The following is a 13,443-nucleotide window of genomic DNA, read 5'->3' as shown; positions in this document are numbered from 1 at the left end:
TCTGCTTCCTTCAATTTAAGCGCTTATTAGGATAAGCCAGATGAGATTGTGTTACAAAAGGTAATATTTTCTTCTATGTAATTTGTTTTTGTTAAGTGTACTTTCTATCTCGCAAAAAGTAACTCAAGATACTTTTCTCAAAACCTTCATCTAGATATCCTCTATTCTTTGAGCGTATTTTGAAACTTTGTGCGTTTATATTAAACATGGATCGTGACGAATTAGTTCTCAAGAGGCGTAGCGCTTCTTTTTTTACGAACTTCGTATTCCGACGCCCGGTGAATGACACGAAAAAAATGAGTTCGTGGGCTAAAAGGTCTATGTTATGCGTTTGCGTGTCAAGGGTCGATTCCCCGTGAAATAATCGTGTCTAGAAATGTAATTTGTGAATTTGATATTATTTATAAAGCTATCGGCTGAGAGTGTAACTGTTGCCATTTCTGCAGTTTCAATTCTTTATGAATCTTGTCAGTTCCTTCCTAGGAACGAATTCGTCGCGGTGGAATGACAGGAGTCGTGCAGGCCCATCAACACTTTTAAACTTTCGAAGGAATGACAACAAACGATGAATCCCCATTGCATTCCATGTATATTCACGCTATTTTTTCGCTGTCATCAAAGATGTTCACCCGACCACGACAACTTGCATAGGACTGCCTGTTTCTTTTACGACCATGATGCAACGTCATCAGTGCGCGCACACTGCCTGGTTATCACCTCAACAGGGGAACTGAGTAAAAAAGAAGTCAACATGTTCGCAAAAAAGGTCAAAGCCCCTCAGGAAAATTCAGCTCCCGCGTTGAAAAAGCCGCTGATCCTCTTTGCTCGATCGCCGTTTCCTTTTCTTGTTCCAGTGATTTCTTACTATTTCCTTTTCCTTGTTTTTTTTTACCATCTACTCCACGATCCACACATTCCATTCCATATTTTACCATTTTCATTTGAGTGCACCCTGTCGCTGTTCCCTTCTCCCTGTTATTGTTTTTCTATTCCATGAGCACTCACTTTTTTTGTCGCTATCTCCTCCCCACTCCACCTCCTCGTTCGCACTTTCACTGACAGCTAATTTAGAGAAAAAGCTACATGAACTCAATACGATAATAGTCTGTGGGCCAGCTAATCATGTATTAAATTTACAATAATTTTCTGGAATACGCAATCGATTAGTGTGATACACTTGAAGTGAATAACAGATCCCCCGTAAATGGTGGACACATCGGTGAAATGTGGTCATAAGTTTCAGAATGAACTGATTTACCATTCTGTCATTCACTAGTATTGGAGAACTACAAAACGTAAACAGAAGATATGCATTGTTTATAAGGTCAGCACAATTTCCGCTGGAGTACGCTAATTGCATCCCAATACGTGCCGAAACAACTTTTGAAAGAATTGAGAAGATTTTCCCTATATCAACTACGAGGTTCAAAAAAATTTTGAAAATTGTAGTTAGCTCATTCAAAGTCAGCATTACCTTCTTTTTTTCTTTTTGGTAACGAACCTGAGCTCCGAAATGTAACTGAAGTACCTGCATTGTGTCTGTGTTGTGTTCTAGTCTACCTCTCATAAATTGTAATAGCCTCACCTGGTGTAAGTAAATATTGTTTAGTATGTAGAGTAAGCTAATTATTGATTTAAAATTCGTAATGCAAGTGGAGTAGGAATCGTATAATTTGTATTGCAAGCTAGTATTAGAAAAAAAAATCATTTTTAAGTAGTCTTAAACATGAGTATTGATAAATATATATAGAAAAACTGGGGGTAGTATTGTAAGTAACGAGTACATTGTTAGTATCGTAATTATTGTAAGTGATTTTACGTAGAGTTAGTATGGCTCTGTTGTATGTAAGTTGAAAGATAGTCTTTAAAGACAACTTCTGAAAAAAAAAAAACTACGAGATTCATTCTCTTCCTAGTTTTTCCAAGGGAGTAAAGATATTAGAGAGAATCAGTGATATCAAAGAAAAACCCGGAAAAAATTGAGCCCCCCGTGGAGGTAATCATGATAAAAATCTAAAATTTTTCCATCGCGTTGGGGTGCAACCAACAATCAAATGAATCAAAGCAACGCAACTTTTCAAAATTTTCTTGGCTTTGTTACAGGAAAATTGATGAGGCTGCACTAGGTCAAATATATATATATATATTCCCTTAGCTCCGGTTGGAGCATAGGCCATTAACCACTTCCGTCCTCCATCGGGTTCTAGGTCAAATAGAGTGCATAAAAAGGTCAAAAATCAAAATAGATTGGGTCTTCGATCAACTCAGTTCTTAAAACCGTTTTAATTGTATATGAAATGCTACCCAGCATTACTGAATGCACTTTGTGCAATGAGAATAATTTAGAAATCTCTGAAATAAGTTGAGCGTGGGCATTATGTGAATAGCACGTTCCGTTGCCATCAACAACACCCACATGGTACACAGTAGAGTCCTTCATTACATGACTGATATGTTATCATCAGAGAACTCGCGCTGCCTTCATTGTCCTCGTCAGACGTCAGTACGTGGGCATAACTATAGAGTTATCCAAAGAAAAGATTCCGAGGATTGCGTCATAAGCAACAGTATTACCATATAAACGCAACATAAACAGTCAAGCGAATGCAAATGCAAATACAGTACACAATGCTCACTTATATTTAAAGTTTATTCGCAGATCATATTGCTATCACAACTGCTGCAAGAGCATTTTGAAAAAGAAATGCAAGATAACGTGACAGAGAAATTTTTTTTAAGTTGTATCAATTTGTATTATGGTTTGTCTTTATAGGAGTTTTAAGCTTCAATAATGCGTTCCATTTTACTTTTGAATGTTTACAAGAGAGCAATTAGTAAAGGTTCAATGATCTAAAGAAAGACCCAGAGTTGATTAAGCTCCTCGAGGGCATACTAAACAGGTTTGTTTACTGAGGGTCTCTATCCCTAGGAAACACGTATTTTCAATATTTATCTTAAATGACGTGACGGAAACAACCAAAGACGAGTGTGTAAAGATTCAAAGACATGAGGGAATAAACAAAAAAAAGAAACGCAATTTAGCAACAAGATCTACACGGTGAAAACGTTTCAAAGGTACGTGTTAAGCGCTGCGACTTGCATGTGTCGCCGAAGGGTCCTGTAGAATGTTTCAAGACAAACTAGTCTATCGTCATGAGCTCAAATGATTTTAACCTTGCTTATGAGCAATTCGTACCCTCTTCACTTTGACACTGTACTCTGCACATTTCGTCTTAACTCACGTACAGCTCCCGTCGTCCGATAAATAAATTGTTTCGTTTCATCAGCGAAGCAATGTATCACCAGGCCGTTAAACGAAACGAGATGAGATGATTCAAAAGAGAGACCCAAGGCTTAGCCGACTCCACCTGACGAAATGAGTTTTAAAGTCCTTGTAACTTACAATGTGTTTTGAAAATTACAACGGAATCAGTTTTGTAGTTGAATACGTGTCGTGAGGGCGAACTAGCGCCGCTTTAGCCATAGTAAGCAAATTTAATCATAAATTATGTTCAAAGAGCTCACTTTGCGAGTGCAAATGAAAAAAACTGATGGTATTATGCAAATGCTTTTTCTCCCTTCTCACGTCACGACAATAGATTCCTGTTTGAACAATTTTATCGGTAATGTTCCGCTGAACAAAAAAGTCAATGCACCAGTAAACATGCAACGTGTTTGTCGTCTTTTATTTTGCCCTTCATTCCACGGAACATGGACTGAGCCAGATCATGACAAATTAGCTAATGTTATCTTTTTTACTTATAACATAAAAGCAGAATATCCGGGTAAAGATGGGGATTATTCCTTCAAAGAGGAAGAAGAACAAAGTCATTGGAACTATTAAGAGGCCGACGATTGAAGTAAGCGAAGAACGAGAACCATGTAAGTAGAGAAAAAAAAACTGTCTCAAACAGAGCATATTTATCCTCTCTTGCTGTCTCTAAATGTTCTTATTTCCAATGTAAACGATTTGAACTAATTTTGGGAGTTGTATGTGTATTTCAACAGGGAAGAATATGGGATTCAAGATATTTAAGGAATCAGTGAGAGTGGAATTGTTTGAAAAAAAGATGGCAGAGGCAGACGAGGTGAAGAACTTTTTCATAGAATTTTCATCAAAATTTCATAATCAATATAGCTTTTGTCTCGGTAACGCAATCGCTAACGTCACCCTCATAATTCATAATCGCCATCATCGTTATCAAAATTAGAAACGATTTTCGTCTAGGGTTACCCTCTGTTTAATTTTTTGTCGTTTTTGTTCTCGCTATTGTATTTTTTGTTGTTTCATCGAAATCTTTTTCCCATACATTATCCAAAACACTAAACACCAGTATTGAAGACTACAGCAAAAGGTTATCCGTCTTGTCACGGTCATGACGGGAGTGGGATAAGGAACAAATCTGACTTCTCTTAAGGAATAGAACCCCGCACCTGCGGTTTCCGCGTTGCGATGCGTGACCGTTTAACTACACAGAACTCTGTGATGAGTTAAACCATTACTAAGTTCAAATGTGATACATGCCCTGCAGCTGCATACAGCGAGGATCAACAGTGCTGCACGTTCTTTGCAAGAAAAATAGCATGTTTTTCTATAATCAACTACAGGATGTTAAATTTACCGACCTTCTTATGTTGTTTGTGTTTAAGGCCTCTCCAAATATAACCGTGATTTGTAAGCATGACTGATGTCGTGTTTTTGCTTCCCTTTACAGCCTCCACCAGAAGCTGGACCGTTCAGTGCGTCACAATTAGCACTTTATGTAAAAAAGTTTCAAGCCGGCTTTGTTCTCAGGTCACTCGTTACACAACAGACGAGAGGTGTAGGTGCATCTGGAGTTGTAACAGTCTTAAACAACCCTCTCCTCCCTGCCCACGAATTTTTTTCTGCAGAAAGGGTGTTTCCAGTCCGTCTCCGTCACTGTAATCTCGTTAAGATGGACGATGCCGAATTGGACATCAGATTAACGACTCTCAAGTTTGCCGACAGTGACTTTGAATCACCTTTCGATCTGTTTTTGTATACTGGCGAAGAGGCTGCATATTGGAGCCTTTATAGCTTAGACAAGATGCTTAGTGCGTTGAATGGAGACATAAAAGCATTTGAGACCTATTGTGCGGAGGATCCTTGGCAGTAAGTACAATCAATGTAAAATATGTGAAAACACTGATGACCCAAAAGTATAATAACCCAAAATTGTTTTCAGAATGCTCACGACGCCGGCTGCTACATGGTAAGCCAGTAACACAAAAAGACAAAGAGTTGGTCAAATGAAATTTAGAAAGTTATTTTTTTTCTGTTTTTACAAATACAGCTTCTATTTGACCATTGCTGCATTTCGTCGAGCTCCTAACTCATTTACTGATCAGCGGTATTACTCGTGGATGGCGTTTGAATACAAAGCGAAAGACGGTGTGCCTCGCTACGCCAAATTTCGCCTCGTCCCTGCTGATGATAGAGAAGAAACTGGACTTATGACAGAAGAAGAGCAAAGAAAACCTTGGTAGGACCTGTTGTCCATTCTTTGTAATCATACTAAAAAGTGTGATGTATGGTCATTATCAATCAGTCTTAGAAGCTTGTACTGGAACGAATGAATCAGAGCTCGGCTAACTTTAAACAAGAGAATCAATCATTTCTTAACTTACTTCTCCTCTCTTTTCTGTAGGGAAACATTCCGTTGGGAGGGAGATAGGAGACCTAAAGATTATCTAACTTCTGAATTTGAAGAGCGCATGTCAGACGGTGGTATTCAATACAAACTTCAAATACAACTACATGAAATACAACCCGAGGACTCACATCTTGTTCTCCACGCGTCTAGAGTCTGGGACCAAGTCACTCACCCTTGGTTGGACTTAGCTAACGTCAAGTTGACTTCACTTATACCATTAGACGTAACTGAATCAACACGGTCTTCGTTAGAAAATATGCCCTCATCTTTGTCAGTGCCACCAGCCAAGACTATCTACGACTACAATTCCTCGGCGTACTTGAAATTAAAAGTACAATCTGGCTCAAGCAATAAATTGAATCTGCGGCGACCTTCGAAAACCGGGGAAGATATGTCCATTTACTGCATCTCAGTTTTCACTGGCGATCGAAAATATGCTGGTACCAACGCCGATGTAACCCTCACCATCACAGGTAAGACTGAATTCAAACACTTCAATTCAAACACTTTCTTCACATTAAATCTATTGTCACGGTTATGCAATGGAAAAATACTTTACAATTCAGAGTTCACCCTCTCTGAAGGCAAAGATGAACTAACGTTTGATATTTAGAATGGTAAATGTTTATGATTACTGCAATAATAGCTTTTTTAAAAAAAAACGTTTTCCAAGGAACCAAAGGAAGAACAAGACCTCTTTTGATGGACAAATTGCTCCATGACGATCTTGAAGCTGGAAAAGAAGATACTTATCTCCTTGCTGCAGAAGATGTTGGGGAGCTTTTAATGATTAAACTACACAATGATCAAAGTGGATTGTTAAGTGACTGGTTTGTGGAGAAAATCATGATTACCTGTAGCCAAGATCCCCAAAGGCTTTATGAATTCCCTTGCTTTCAGTGGGCACAGAGTGAATCCGTCTTCTTCGAAGGAAAAGGTAAGTGTTGATGGAAGCAACCATGTTGTTCAGGGTTGTATGAAAGGATGACTTTGACAACGATATCGCTGAGATTTTTCGGTAAATTTGGGACAACTGCAACTTCAAAGGAGCTTCGCCGAGGGCCATGCTTGTCAAGAATGAAAACTCAAGTTTTCAAGAATTTCTATTTTTTCAACCCTTCTTATCATCTCTAGCCAAAAAACTGTCTCAATATAATTTGTTTCTTGGGTGTTTCTCTACATTTATCTTTCAAGGCTTCATCCCTTGGAGGTTATTACAAACCTTAAACCTGGAGAGTTGTTGTATAAAGTAACTTTTGTATCGGCAATTACAGAGTTGCAATTGCATTTGCGTCACTTTGCATTGACAACGTGTGCTACAACTTAGTTGAGCTTCCCTTGTATCCTTTTTGTAATTTCAAAATAGCTGGATAGTCCACACGAAGAAGCCAAAGATTTAGAGTTATGCACGAATTTCTAAAGGTGAAATTCATCTTGACTCATCCCTTTCTTTTCTCATGAGACAATTTAAAACTAACTTTCATGATGTGCAATTTTGTCCCTTTTAGCAAAGTTGATAACAGATGAACAACACGAGGTACTGAAAAAGCAACGACGCCTAGAGGTTCAAAAGCGGCTAGAAATATACCAGTGGGGAGATGATCCCAATTTTGACGGATTTCCAGGGTTTATCAAATCCGAGAGCGTGAGGACACTTCCAAAAGACGTACGATTTACAGAAGAAGCAATCGATGACCTCTACCAGGCAAAGCGAAAAGCGTTAATCAACCTAGGGCTGGTTAAATTGCTGAACATGTTTGAGTCTTGGGAAGATTTTCATGATTTCAAGAAGGTAACAGATTAACACTACAGAATTGATGCCCAATTTCAGATCTTGAACATTCTCATTTTCAGATGCTAACAAACACTACTTTGTAGGCGTTCGTCTCTTTTGTTGGAGAGGTTCCTCTGGCCTCCAAGCGCTGGCAAGATGACCGTTTCTACGGAGCACAGTTCCTTAACGGCTGCAATCCTGACACGATCATGCGATGCTCAAAACTTCCCTCCAACTTTCCCGTGACACAAGAGTTGGTTGGCAATCTCCTAGATGCGGGTGATACACTGCAAAACGCAATAAAGGTACGGACCTCTACTCTTCACTGAGTATCAAATTCGATCGTTAGTGCTAAATATCTAGATAAATGTCAAGAACTCAGGAACTTTTAGGGGGAACAGGACAGTAAACATCTGTAACGTAGAGAAGTACAGCAGTTTTCAATTGAGCGTCCCTATACCTGTCACTTAATTGAAAAGTAATTCCCTTAACCAATCATAACAAAGGTTTCATCATCATTAGCCAATGAGACCTAAGAGTGAAAAGAAGCAAATTGCTTGAAGTGCGGAAAAACGTGAGTTATCAAGTTTTTAGTTTTACATCTTATTAGTTGAAAGGATGGCGCAAGTCTTCTGGACCAATCACAGAGCAGGGTTAAGTAAAACCAAAGCAATCACGGATCACTTTTGACATGCACTCAATTGCAAATTGTTGAATGACCAAAGGCTTCTCCAACTAAAATTTAATTTTGTGGTGTCGGAAAAAAAAAACCTTTCTAAGAGGATCCGGAAGCAAAATAAACAAAGTGAATTATATACTCCAATGGATTTTTTGAGAGAATTTCTCACTCTAGCTTGCAATTCACCAGAAAACTATCCCTTTTCTAAAGAGGAACAATTACTTTGCGAGGAAGATGTCGGCAATAAGAGTTGTTTGTATGGAACATTAAGTAAAGGCTTTTATCACTGTATCATTTTCAGGATGGCCGTGTGTACATGGTAGATTACGAGATTCTTGACGACATTCCACATTATGGACAAAACGATTCAAAACTAGAAAGGCGCTACACGTCTGCATCTTTAGGTTTGTTCTATGTTCGAGGTAGTGGGGATGTAGTGCCAATAGCAATTCAGTTCCATCAAGAGCCAAGTGAGACAAACCCAATATGGACCCCAAATGATTCTGAGCTAGACTGGACCTACGCCAAAATGTGGCTTCGCAATGCTGACTCACAATGGCATCAAGTAAGTCTTAAAATGTCAGTCCTGTATTTCGAATCCTAGCAAGACAATACTACCCTTTTGAATCAGTGTTTCTGCCTTAACGTATTTCTCTCGATATCTCTTATAGAATTTGATCGAAATTTCCTTTGCATTAACAGATGATAACCCATCTACTTCGTACTCATCTTTTCATGGAGCCTGTCGCTCTTGCCAGCAGGAGACAATTGCCAGCACTCCACCCCTTGTGGAAACTATTGTCCCCTCACGTGAGAGGAGTTCTGGCCATCAACACGCTTGGAAGAGAGAGACTTATTCCTGCCGGAGGTGTGGCGGACAACACGCTTAGCCTGGGTGGTGGAGGTAAGGCCAATGAAGTGTACATTAAATATGAAAGCGACCTTCGCAAACATTACTGAAGTAGTAGTGAAAATAATGCCTGAAAAAATTCAGGCTTGTACGGGATGTGAACCCATGACCTCTGCGATACCGGTGCGGTGCACTACCAACTAGGAGCTGCTTTTTATGTTGGTTCGTAGTACACTCGCGAAGTGATGGATCAATGACTGTGAATATATTAAAATTATTTTTGAGAATTTTTTTTTTCAGATGTTCTGAATTTTTTTCAGTCGTTATTTTTATTTCTGCTTAAGTAATGTTCATCACTGCGAAGATCGCTTACATTTTCATTTCTAAAACCGCAGTTCACAAGTATGATATTTATACGTTAAAAGTGGTTGAAGTGTACATGGTTACAAAAATTTAGGATCTATTTTCCCTCAGTGGTGTTCTTAGTGCTGGGACTGGCGCAGAAGAGCAAATCAATGAAACATATTTAAATGAAAATATTATGGGTGTTAACCCTTAAATTGGAGAGAGGAAGACCAGTGGAATTCTGGCTTTTCTATTCAGGGTTCATACCACTCAATCAGGTTGCGTCCAGTCTTTAATGTTGCCTTAATGCCATACAAAAGGATAGTGGCCAAAGACTAAATGAGTGCAGTGTATGATCGCCAGTTTTGCTCTATAGACGTGGATGAGGCTACTCTTTAGCTGAGGAAATTTAAAGATTATTTATTTTACAGTGCATGGTGTCTTCTTATCCCCAGGTCACATAGCTCTTATGAAGAAGTATTACAAGAGCTTAAGCTGGTCATCGTATGACCTTCCCAAAGTGTTAGAAGAGAGAGGGGTTTTTGATGCAAATAAGCTTCCTGGCTTCCACTATCGAGACGACGCCTTACGTCTGTGGCAGGCCATCGGCGATTTTATCAAAGACATTCTATCAGTTTACTACCATTCTGATCATGACATTCAAATGGCAAGTATTGTGTTTGTGTTACATCCCAGTGTCCCTCTGAGGTTAAAAAAAAAGTTCTCGGGAATGCTCTTTATATTCCAGTGTTCTTCTTGTACGTCATTAGGTTAAAACCCTGGACGTACTCATCCTTCATATATCTTTAAGCAATTTTCTTAAAACCGCATGCAAACATATCCACTCTAAACACTAAGAAGTTCTAGACGACTCGTGTATCTGAGAGTCGTTGCTCGTTGGGATATAGCTTATTGGTGCATCGTCGGCCATTAATTCTCAGCGAATATATCTTACAGCCCTTGATATTAATGCAAAAGCAACGATTCCAACTGTTTCAACCAGGTCTTTTGAAATAATGGTTTAACAACTCTTCACAGGACACAGAGCTCCAAGCGTGGATTCTGGATCTCCACAACAATGGTTATCCTGTGCGTAACGGGGAGAAATGTCATGGCTTCCCTGTATCGGTTAAAAGCATCCCAGAGCTGACACATCTGCTGACTATCATAATCTTCACCTGCTCGTGCCAACACGCGGCTGTGAATTTTTCTCAAATGGATACTTTTGGTTTCCCGCCAAACGCTCCCGCTCTGATGCGACAGCCGCCTCCCACAAGGAAGGGAGTTGTAACCATAAAAGATGTCATGAAATGTTTACCAACAAAGCATCAGGCGGGAGTAACCATAGCAACAGTGTATGATTTGACACGCATCTTTCCAGACGAGGTAATTTTAATTCAGGTCAGCCTGATTCAAAATATGACCAGGGGATGTGGGGAAGATAGCCAAATTGATCAAAATGCGACATATTTAAGTATCCATTATTGTGAATGGTGCTGGATATTGGTTGAATTCAAGTTTGAACACGAGACTCACTGTTACCAAAGATTGTTCAGGTTACGGTAGCTTCAAGAAACAATTAGGAGTTGCCACGAGACTAGGATAAGATGAGGCATGTCAATCAAAGGTCACCCCCAGCATTTTAAAGGGTTTGACTCACAGTTAACGACCCTTGGAACCCATTTATCTTCCTGGTCGGAGGGAGACTAAAAGTCTCATCGACCTCTTTATCGGACAAAGCTGACGTGCTGACTTATGGATAACTCTTCCTACCTTCACTTACTAAAAAATCATCCGTTTTTTTTCTCCCCAAGCGTTTCCTTGGTGACTATACGGACGGCCTATTCACCGACAACGCTGCATTGGAAGCAATTCTACGCTTTCAAGGAAAGCTCAATGAGATTTCCAGCGCAATAAAGGAAAGAAATAAACGGTTAGAGGTCCCTTACGAATATCTGCTGCCAGAGAGAACACCAAACAGTATAGCCATTTAGAGATACTACAAAAGAGAACAGAATGGCCAGAATACTTGTCGAATAAATGACTAACTACATCATGGAAGAAAGCTACCATACCAAAACTTCGTTGTTACTGAGGGGTTAATCTATATTTATGTCCATAACCAGATAGGAAACAAAGTTTACACTGCTTCTTTTATTATAGAAAATGTAAATGTTAAATAACGGTAGAGCTAACCAGAAGAATATTTGGCAATTTTCTAGTGATACTAGCGACATCATCTGCTACCTTTTTGGTTAATTTTACCATTCCACCAATATTTGTAAAATGCTTTTATCGTTTAGGCAATTATTTTAATGATCATAATCGAGGAACTCGTGTATGACAGATCCAAATCAAACTAGTTATAGTCCTCTCCCACTGAATGCACTCCGATTGCGTTGCATTGTGGTAGCGTTATTTTCAACATGGTGGTGAAAGTGGCAGAAATCAAATAAGTTGGGGTGTTCCTTTTTCCTTTCACCACGGGTAAATTATATTTGATTTATTCTGAATGTTTATTGGTGTTCTCTGTACGTATTTGTCGCGTATTCAATCGTTCTCAAGGACAAACACATTCACTGATTTTTAATTTGCTTTGATCCTTCTTTAACAGCTCTGACCAATTATTCATTTTAAGTGCTGATGTTCGAGACCGGCTAAGCCCGCAAAAAGGCTTGTTGGTGTGTGTGTAGTGTATTGCGTTACATAACGTCACTATTGTAGGGACATTTCCTATATCTACTTAATCGTATTGTAATTTTACTTTCTTTAATAAAAGTAAATCAAATAATCGCCAGTATTGTATGCTAAATCTATTATCTTAATCAAAGAAAGACAATTGAATCAGCAATGAAAGGAGTCACTTAACCGAATGAGTAACTCAACATTGCTCAAGTAGACACGCCCGGTAAGCCAGTCAAGCGTTTAAGAAAGGTGTTTGACTGGCCAGAGCAACTCCTGCCATTCGCTAGCGCTTTTAAATCTGCTTCCTTCAATTTAAGCGCTTATTAGGATAAGCCAGATGAGATTGTGTTACAAAAGGTAATATTTTCTTCTATGTAATTTGTTTTTGTTAAGTGTACTTTCTATCTCGCGAAAAAAAACTCAAGATACTTTTCTCAAAACCTTCATCTAGATATCCTCTATTCTTTGAGCGTATTTTGAAACTTTGTGCGTTTATATTAAACATGGATCGTGACGAATTAGTTCTCAAGAGGCGTAGCGCTTCTTTTTTTACGAACTTCGTATTCCGACGCCCGGTGAATGACACGAAAAAAATGAGTTCGTGGGCTAAAAGGTCTATGTTATGCGTTTGCGTGTCAAGGGTCGATTCCCCGTGAAATAATCGTGTCTAGAAATGTAATTTGTGAATTTGATATTATTTATAAAGCTATCGGCTGAGAGTGTAACTGATGCCATTTCTGCAGTTTCAATTCTTTATGAATCTTGTCAGTTCCTTCCTAGGAACGAATTCGTCGCGGTAGAATGACAGGAGTCGTGCAGGCCCATCAACACTTTTAAACTTTCGAAGGAATGACAACAAACGATGAATCCCCATTGCATTCCATGTATATTCACGCTATTTTTTCGCTGTCATCAAAGATGTTCACCCGACCACGACAACTTGCATAGGACTGCCTGTTTCTTTTACGACCATGATGCAACGTCATCAGTGCGCGCACACCGCCTGGTTATCACCTCAACAGGGGAACTGAGTAAAAAAGAAGTCAACATGTTCGCAAAAAAGGTCAAAGCCCCTCAGGAAAATTCAGCTCCCGCGTTGAAAAAGCCGCTGATCCTCTTTGCTCGATCGCCGTTTCCTTTTCTTGTTCCAGTGATTTCTTACTATTTCCTTTTCCTTGTTTTTTTTACCATCTACTCCACGATCCACACATTCCATTCCATATTTTACCATTTTCATTTGAGTGCACCCTGTCGCTGTTCCCTTCTCCCTCTTATTGTTTTTCTATTCCATGAGCACTCACTTTTTTTGTCGCTATCTCCTCCCCACTCCACCTCCTCGTTCGCACTTTCACTAACAGCTAATTTAGAGAAAAAGCTACATGAACTCAATACGATAATAGTCTGTGGGCCAGCTAATCATGTATTAAATTTACAA

At 39.2% G+C, this 13,443-nt stretch overlaps 1 protein-coding gene across 2 annotated transcripts; it reads left to right on the top strand.

Moving 5' to 3' along the window:
- The first annotated feature begins 2,946 nt into the window (after positions 1 to 2,946).
- LOC136279899 (allene oxide synthase-lipoxygenase protein-like) lies at positions 2,947 to 12,116 on the top strand. 2 transcript variants are annotated; one of them, XM_066164344.1, is made up of 14 exons: positions 2,947 to 3,075; positions 3,774 to 3,882; positions 4,009 to 4,088; positions 4,716 to 5,134; positions 5,316 to 5,504; positions 5,670 to 6,148; positions 6,349 to 6,612; positions 7,184 to 7,467; positions 7,554 to 7,754; positions 8,430 to 8,693; positions 8,831 to 9,032; positions 9,779 to 9,990; positions 10,362 to 10,709; positions 11,138 to 12,116. In XM_066164344.1, exons 2-14 carry the CDS (start codon positions 3,792 to 3,794, stop codon positions 11,315 to 11,317), a joined length of 3,213 nt encoding a protein of 1,070 aa, XP_066020441.1. In that variant the 5' UTR covers positions 2,947 to 3,075; positions 3,774 to 3,791; the 3' UTR covers positions 11,318 to 12,116. The 2 variants fall into 2 exon arrangements, with proteins under 2 accessions (XP_066020441.1, XP_066020442.1); XM_066164345.1 differs by having other exon boundaries at positions 2,968 to 3,075; positions 3,777 to 3,882.
- The last annotated feature ends 1,327 nt before the right edge of the window (positions 12,117 to 13,443 follow it).

The sequence above is a fragment of the Pocillopora verrucosa genome, chromosome 3 (assembly GCF_036669915.1).
Source record: "Pocillopora verrucosa isolate sample1 chromosome 3, ASM3666991v2, whole genome shotgun sequence".
Lineage (NCBI taxonomy): Eukaryota > Metazoa > Cnidaria > Anthozoa > Scleractinia > Pocilloporidae > Pocillopora > Pocillopora verrucosa.
Note: the sequence above shows the minus strand (reverse complement) of the source record. Positions and strands in the feature narration are given on the sequence as shown.